At 38.3% G+C, this 9,049-nt stretch overlaps 1 protein-coding gene across 1 annotated transcript; it reads right to left on the bottom strand.

Annotated features, from left to right (window-relative positions):
• Positions 1-248: 248 nt before the first annotated feature.
• LOC105060509 (110 kDa U5 small nuclear ribonucleoprotein component CLO) lies at positions 249-7,123 on the bottom strand. Its single transcript, XM_010944247.4, has 10 exons — positions 6,256-7,123; positions 4,186-4,254; positions 2,884-4,077; positions 2,681-2,779; positions 2,409-2,567; positions 1,987-2,072; positions 1,710-1,908; positions 1,484-1,594; positions 1,118-1,324; positions 249-982 (listed from the first exon to the last, which is right to left on the bottom strand). Exons 1-10 carry the CDS (start codon positions 7,018-7,020, stop codon positions 884-886), a joined length of 2,988 nt encoding a protein of 995 aa, XP_010942549.1. The 5' UTR covers positions 7,021-7,123; the 3' UTR covers positions 249-883.
• Between the last annotated feature and the right edge of the window lie 1,926 nt (positions 7,124-9,049).

Here is a 9,049-nt window from a genome sequence, read left to right as displayed (position 1 = left end):
GCCATCTAATATTAATCACACTTATATTCCAGGATGCTCTTCCGGTCCATGGACAAATATAGATATACCTGATCGGCATCCTACCTCCACAACACTAACATGCACCTAATTCTGTCTCCTCACGCTGATTACTATGAGTTGATGCCTGGTAAAATCACATGGTCACTACCATGCCCACAAGCAAAGATCTGTCCGAAACAGCACTCAGTATGACTACCATAAACGTGGGATACATTACAAGTACCATGTCTAACTAAAAAGCAAAATATGATACTAATATTTTTGAAAGTCGTACCATTCGATGATTAAAGATCATCACTTCAGTGACTAGTGGAACAAACAATGGAGCTTAAGTCTCCACCTTAGTTCATTTTTGTGTAGTGAAAAACACTGCATAAGACACTGCATCTAGAAGAAATAGCCGGCTATACAAATCATCCACAACTAGAAGGAAAAAGCTACTGTTTTGATACACAACAAACTACAACATCTGCAAATGAAAATCTACAGCGTGCTCAGCAAGCTCATCCATCATAGCCTCATCATAGAAGAAATAGCCGGCTATATGCATGATCCGCAACTAGAAGGAAAGAGCTACTGTTTTGATACACAACAAACTACATCTGCAAATGAAGATCTACAGTGTGCTCAGCAAGCTCAACCATCGTAGCCTCATCATAGAAGAAATAGCCGGCTATACGCATGATCTGCAACTAGAAGGAAAAAGCCACTGTTTTGATACACAACAAACTACATCTGCAAATGAAGATCTGCAGCCTGCTGAGCAAGCTCAACCATCAGAGCCTCATCATAGAAGAAATAGCCGGCTATACACATCATCTGCAACTAGAAGGAAAAAGCCACTGTTTTGATGCACAACAAACTACATCATCTGCAAATGAAGATCTGCAGCCTGCTGAGCAAGCTCAACCATCATAGCCTCATCAAAGAACTTGTTGATGCTCACATCCTCACTCATTCCCTGCAAATAAAAAGGCAGATCGATGTTAAATGGTAATTGGAAACATTACCCATATCTTCCTCTCAAGAAACCTCAATAGTATCCTATTTATCAAAGAGAATCATGGTAAATGGATGCTTCTAAATGTAAACATACCTTCCGGCGCCTTGTTTTCACCATGAACTCACGAGCAAGGTGCTGAATCGGTGCCGGTTCTAGAGGCCTGAGGACTATGCTCTTATCAAGTGGGTCACCAGGAACTATGGCCCAGTGATCAAACACTGAGAGGCAAAATGCTTGCCCCTGAGTATGGTACCTCAAGTCCGTCTCAAAGCCAAATGATTCTATCACCGGTAAATATGCCTAAAAATTTTGAAATGATCTATTAGAACATTAGTAACCAGAATATACTACAGGTCTGCTTCATGCAAGTGCATATAAGCAAATGAAAATGAACATATGCCTCAGCATCTACAGTTTGGCATAAAGTGATATAAAAACAAACAAGGCAGGATATTCGACCTTCACTACATATACAGGGGTGCCAGGCTTAGGGACATCTGCTGTTACATGTCCACGTCTGCGTGACAATACTGTATAGATTGCAGAGACACAATCGATTGGTGTATGGATCTGAAAAAGCATGAAAGTATCAAACATGTTGTGATAAGAGTCTTTAAAAAGAGAATAAAACTGATCAATATTATTTATTACTTCTCTTGATTTAATTGAATGCAGATCATGTTACCTCTACATAGTAAACAGGCTCCATAAGCCTCGGGTTCGCCATGAGGAAAGCTGAATACACCACACGCCGAGCGGTGGGAATAATCTGACCACCTCCTCGATGCAAGGGCTCAGCAGCAATAGATGCATTTAGAATTTTGAATTTGACATTCCGGATAGGTTCGTCACAAAGAGGACCTTCCCGGGCACCCCACTGAAATCTGTGAAAGAGGCCAGGAAAATATTTAGAAACCAAACTAAGATATAAAGCTGCTAGCAAAATATGTATCATGCTTTACCCTTGAACAATGGAGTCCTTGACAGCACTCAGCAAGTTCTTATCAACTTCACTTGGGAGGGTATCATCTAATAGAATGTTGGGGCCCTACAAATATAATTAGAATCATTTTATTTATCAAGTTCGTCAGTAAGTACATTTTTTATTTTCTTCAAGCATAAAGACAATCTGCGGCTTGACAATAGAGATAAGCTACTATTTAGTGACCGAAAAAAACTAATGAACCAAACATATAAATGAAGCTTATGAAACAGTTAATGATTCTGTCAATACTTTCATGAGAAACTAATGAGCCAAGACTAATCTTCTGACCAAATGGTATTTTGCAATTACAAGAACAATCGGGCTATATAGTTTATTCTCTGTATATTATCTCCTAACCAAGAGCACTAATCTCCTAGCCAATATCTTTGAATCTTTTACCTGCTTGTCTGGTCCAAATGCCCATATGCTCCTTGCTGAAAGCAAATCCCAATCGTAACGTTTCTGAAAGAAATCACTGATATCCTTTTGTTTTGAGTCAATGCTCACAACACCATTCTCGATATCTTCTGCCAAACCCCTCTCTAGTGGCTCTGCAATCTGCATGTAATGTAAAGTCAGGCTGGGTACTTAACATGCCTATGAGCTGCGTTCAGCCAAGGTGTCAACTGACATAACTAAAGATCTAGCCTGGAAGACGTTATAGATATTACCATGGTAATTTTGTTTCTTTTGTTGGGAGTTTCAGCAAAACATTTCATCGAGGAAGTCTCAACCACTGTTTCACAAAAAGTCACAACCGGATCTGCCACCTACATCAACATAAGGTAGATAACAAATGCTTGATGAAGACAAATGCATATGAAATATTTGTATCTAATATGTGCAAGGTATATACCAAAAGAAATAAACACACCTTGACTTCAACTTCAGAGTAAAGCTCTCTGAGATCCTTCATGATGGAATCAAGATATATCTCACCTGTTCCTAGTATAGTGTGTTCTCCTGACTCCTCTACTTTGGTGATAGCTAGAGGATAACTCTTACTGATTTTCCTAAGGCCCTCAACCATCTTTGGTAGCTCACTTGGATTCAATGGTTCGGTTGCAGTTTTTACAACTGGCAGTGTATTGAAGCGAAGAGGCCTAAATATGCAAACATCTTCATCCATATCCAAAGGACATAATGTTGCAGTCTTCATGATGGAGGCATCTACACCTTCAATTAGAACCCAAGAACCAGCAGGTGCTTTACTGATGGGAATACGGTATCGAGCCTGGTAAACCCACAGTTTGGTAACCTCTTTAACCGTCATGTCTTCTTCATCATCAGGTGAATAGCCTTCCCCAAGTACACGTAAGGTCTGACCAGTCTGTATGGTGCCACTGTAAACTCGGCCAAAGGCATCAAAGACACTACAGTCAGACTTTGGATAGAGTTTTGTAACATTAACCATAAGGGGGCCATAAGGATCACAGTCTTTCATAGCCTCGGCAATATATGAGTCTTGAGGTCCTGTATATATGTGTTCTATCTTCTTTGCTGCAGCATCCTTTGCAGAGGGGATGTGCTGGACAAGCATGTCAGTGAAGCCTGTTGCAGATCCAAAGACAGAACTACAAGCCAACCTCAATAAAGGCCTAACATTCAACTTATAAGCGGCATTGCTCAGGGTTACACCAAGTTCTGAGAGAGTAGCCTCCACACTCTTCTTATGCTCTCCAATTACTTGGCTGTAGATTTTGTATAAAGGTTCTAGAATAAACTGGACAAATGATCTTTCTCCTCCACCCATTGGGGGTTTCTTCCTGAAGACCCTTTCATTAGGATGATAATACAGGTCTCCCCATAGACTGGCTGCAAACTTTGAATAGTCAAAAGGAATGCCATGGAGTTTTACATAAAGCTTAGCAAATGACTGCAAGGTGAATGACCACCCAGCACTTGCACTTGCGAAACAGACATTCCCAGCAGCAGGATCAACCACTTGGGTGCCTCCTACACTAGTGGAGAAAGAAGAGATAAGGTCATTGATAACTTCCAAAGTGTGTCGCAGTTTGAAATAAGCATCAGTCGGAGGCAGCTTAAGCTCTGTAATCAGTCTATCAACCTAAAAGCATCATAAGTCAACAAACACTTAATCATTTTACTCTGATGTAAGTATTAGACAATAAAGTATGAAACAAGGTTGCTGCTAAGAAAAAATTTAAAGTACCACCTTGTTTATCACAACTACAATAGGAAGTCTTTCTTGTATTGCATGGCGTATAGCCCTCTCAGTATTTACCTGCTCATCAGAAAATAGGCACATCTGAGAATTAAGTAGTTTCAATAAAAATTCCAAATAGACAGACCACATTGTTTGCATAACACTTGCTGCTTAATAACACAGATTACTTTTCAGTAACAACACACAGCTAAGCACTATATGCCAGATAATAGGTAATTGGAGTTCCACTCTTGAGAGGTGCTTTTCACTAGTAACGTGTATTTTATCCATACAGCACCCACTACCCAAGTTTTCAGAAAAATCCTTTGTGCACAGTTGTGCTGTGTCAGGGCTTAATTACCAAAAATCAGTACCCTAGCACTTAAATGAATTCTTCTAAGTTGTTGAATTGTCATTCTAGATAAACAGAAATATGGTGACCCTATAATCCAGTACATAGATACTTCTTCCCAAGACTGGCTTTTCCAAACTTATGTGGACCATACAAAATATAAGAAGCTGGATAAAGCTTCATTGAGACAGCATAACTCTATTCATGACCAATATGAAAGCTGATCCACCACTCAGAACTGCAAATTACTGAGTTGTATGTGGACTTTAGTTCATAGCACACCTCTAAATTCTCACCACCCAAATATTTGACTTAAAGTTCTAAACAGTGAAAAGATTCTTTCTGTAATAGTCAAAATGTGCTTGAATGCTCACCATCCTTGTTGTGATAACTTCTATACAAAACGCCATGCTATGATTTAATATCAAAATTCAACTGAATTCAACTAAAACTATGCCCTTGAGTTTTAATGCTTTAGGAATTCATGGCATGCATTTTGCATCTATTTGAAATATTATAATTATTTGGGAAAATGATTATCTAATATCTAAGGTAGTAAGATTTCCAACCAAAATGTAAGGAATTCACACAAGATTTATAAACTCAAAACTCAAATTACAGTATCATACTCTAAAGAGTAGATTCAAAAGCTACTTCAATCTTCAGATCAGTAAACCCCTGTTTATAATAGATCTAAAACTTATTTCAGATAAACACTAAAACCATATGCTCTTTAGCTTTCATTCCAATTCCCCCTTATATGTAACATTGATTTGGTTTTATCTGCTAATATGCTCTTGTTTTCTAGCTAATCACAATTTTTTTTGGATATAAAAAAACCTAACCTTTTCCTTCCCTCTTTTATTATTTTTCATTGACTTGAGAAATCAGGTCAAATTGGCTGATCCAACTTCACTTATTTGCACCAGCAGCGCCACATAAAACAATAATGAAGACTAACATTTAATTCCAATAAATGAATGAGTTCTTTTCTAACCCAGCAAATATTGAGTCACCACTGTGCACTCCACGAACAAAACCTTCAATTAGGACTAGCTAATAATGTCTGGTTAATCAACTAATTTAAGTTACATTCCACAGAGTTCTTTTTCACTTTCAGTATGAACCATACTCATATAGTACCCACCACTCTAGACTTCAAACTAGATCTTAGTGCCATAGTTATGTTGTATTGGTATTCTTTCGGTTACAAGAAATTAGTGCCCTGCACTTAACAAATGAGTTCTTATGTGAGTTGTCATTCTAGCTTGTGGAGATAATCCACCAAGAGCTTCATATGTGCAACTGAGTAAACTGATTCCAATGATGACCCTACCATGAGGCAAACCATGAATCCCTAGTTCTACAAATAGCTTATCATGACTGAATGTATATGTAATACTATCTGTGTTGAAGCTGGTGTCCTTAGAAGCGTATTATATAATTATTTTTCACTCTCAGGATTGATCTTTTCCAAACAGCTTTATTTTGTTCATCAATCTTGTTTACCTTTCAAATTATATCCCACTCATACATTCAAATCAACCAACAATTTATCTATATTTTTAGATGGTGAAAACCCTCTTGCACAATAGTAACAAATAGTGCAGTTAAGCCCAAGTATACGTTCATGCTTCCTAACATAAATTTTCAATGAAATTCAACTAGAACTACATTAACCAAGAATAGAGGATCAACTTGATGAGGTGAAGAGAGGGATTACTTACCATAACACCTTCGGCGGCATCAACAACCAGCACAGCCCCATCAGCGAGGCGGAGAGCAGCAGTCATCTCGTCAGAGAAGTTGACATGGCCGGGAGTGTCCATTATGTTGCAGAGATAGGACTTGGCGTTGCTGTCCTCGAGCACGAGGGACATGGGCACGGCCTTGATGGAAATCCGGCGCTCCTGCTCGTCGATCCTGGTGTCCGTGTACCGCATATGCCGCTCGCTGTCGGGATCGAAGGTCGAGATCTCGTGGGTCTGCTCCACCAGCATGTCCATGAACACCGTCTTGCCATGGTGGAGGTGGCCGACGAGAGCAACGTTGCGGACAAGAGAAGGGTTGGAGGCGAGGCCGAGGAGGAACTCGGTGGAGACATAGGTGGAGGAGTCCTTCACGCCGACCTCGAACTTGACGGTGCGGACGGGCTTGATGATGGGCTGCTCGAGGGGCTGCTCGTCCTCGTCCATCACCAGGGTCTCCACGCCCTCGCCGTAGACCTCTTCGGCGGTGGGGTAGTATTTCTTGTCCTCGGCGAGGACGATCTGGGAGGCGGCAGGGTCGGTGTCCATGTCGTCGGCACCGGCGCCGGAGGCGGTAATCCAGCCATTGGCGGAGGGGCTGGGTGTGGCGTCGGCCTCGTCGTCGGAGCGGGCGGAGCCGGCAGGAGACTCGTCGCCGGAATCCCCAGCATCGTCAGAGTCGCGGTCGGACTCGATCTCCGGGCCGATGTAGTTGCCGAACTCGTCATAGAGGCTCTCGTCCATTTGGGGATTCGCGCGGAGATCGAAATTACGACCACCGTTAGGGTTTGGAAGTAGGGACGGGAGGGAGGGGAGCAGGGTAGGTTTAGGGTTTTAAGGAAATAGGAAATGGGAAAGGACAAATTGTTTTGTGGCGCTTCGAGCAACCGGCGTAGGGATGGCAAAATTAATCCGACCCGATGGGTATACACCCTATCCGAACTCGGTCAAACTCGAAAAATAGGGTTTGACTGGGTTTGGGTTCGGATTTGGGTAAAATCCGAAAACTATAGTACGGGTATGGGTAGGGTATGGGTAGTGCTATTTTCTACCCGAACCCGACCCGAACCTATGGATATGGGTAATATCCGAACCCATATCCGAATATATATATATACATATATATATATATATATGTATATATATATATATATACATATATATATATATATATATGTATATATATATATATATATATATACATATCCGAATATATACATATACATATATACATATCCGAATATATACATATACATATATACATATCCGAATATATACATATACATATATACATATCCGAATATATACATACATATACATATATACATATCCGAATATATACATACATATACATATATACATATCCGAATATATACATATACATATACATATATACATATCCGAATATATATATATATATATATATATACATATACATATATACATATCCGAATATATATACACATATATACACACACACATATACACACACACATATATATGATCTCTCTCTCTTTCTCTCTCTCTCTCTCTATATATATATAATTATATATATGTATGTATGTATATGTATGCATGCATATATGTATGCATGTATGTATGTGTGTGTGTGTTAGAAGTGTGTATGTGCGTATGTATGGATGTATGTATATATAATTGGTAATTCTATTTTTGATTGATAGTATGCATAAAATTATTTTACTTTTTTTTTTTGTATAGAATGGATGGGTATGGGTTAGGTATGGGGCGGGTATGGATTGGGTATGGGGAAATGGGTTACCCATGGGTATCCCCGAACCCGTTGGGTATGGGGATGGGTATCTCTTTTCTTACCCGATTGGGTATCGGGTAGGGTTTGGGTATAGGGTATTAAGTTCGGGTTTGGGGATGGGTAGTATACTACCCGATCCAAACCCTACCCATTGCCATCCCTAAACGGGCGAGAAGCCCATCACAAAATCAAAAACAAAAGCAAAAGCAAAAAGAAAAAAAAAGAAAAAGGAAGGAGAAGGAGGACCTGGAAAGAATAAAACTACCATAGAGCGCTGAATCCTATGGAGAGGAATTTTTTTTTTTTTTCCGGATAACTAATTCTCAGACAATAAATAGATCTATACTCCTTTATATATTATAAAATTATTCAAAATTATTCTTCTATAAAATTAATTTTAATTTATTCATATTTTTCATAATATTTTTTATTATACAAATATTATTATATATAATAATATAATATACTATATTATATCATATATTATATATTATAATATTATATAATATAGATAATAAATTATATTATATATAATTAACTAAAAATATATTTATAATATAATATATAATATATTAAAATAATAAAATATTATTATATTATATTATATAAGATAGTACTATATATTATTATTATTATAAGATTAGGAGTATATTAGATTAAAATTAAAATATTATTGTTTCATTAATAAGAAAATGATTTATCCACTTTCTAATTAGATATATATTTTTTAATTTTTTCATGATATTTAACCATCAAGATCGTTATACAATGATATCGATGCCAATACGAGAATCTCAAAACCAAGTCATGTGAGACTAAGGAAGGCCAAAGATAGGTGAATGGAGTCCACTGTACCCTTCAGATATGCCTAGAACTGGTAATATCTTAGATACCACTCACCCAATATATTAGATAGCAAAATAAGGCCTAGATTTGAAGGAATGGGGTCAATAGCACAGATAGAAAGAGTAAGGCTATAAATGGGTCAGGTTGACCCATGAT

The sequence above is a fragment of the Elaeis guineensis genome, chromosome 1 (assembly GCF_000442705.2).
Source record: "Elaeis guineensis isolate ETL-2024a chromosome 1, EG11, whole genome shotgun sequence".
Lineage (NCBI taxonomy): Eukaryota > Viridiplantae > Streptophyta > Magnoliopsida > Arecales > Arecaceae > Elaeis > Elaeis guineensis.
Note: the sequence above shows the minus strand (reverse complement) of the source record. Positions and strands in the feature narration are given on the sequence as shown.

What these genes read in the sequence shown, in the direction of transcription:
- LOC105060509 (XM_010944247.4), bottom strand. Translation starts at nt 7,020, where the DNA reads ATGGACGAGAGCCTCTATGACGAGTTCGGCAACTACATCGGCCCGGAG. An exon ending in ATGCCGCCGAAGGTGTTATG is followed by an intron (nt 4,255 to 6,255) that starts GTAAGTAATCCC and finishes TCTGATGAGCAG; the next exon opens with GTAAATACTGAGAGGGCTAT. An exon ending in TTGTAGTTGTGATAAACAAG is followed by an intron (nt 4,078 to 4,185) that starts GTGGTACTTTAA and finishes TGATGCTTTTAG; the next exon opens with GTTGATAGACTGATTACAGA.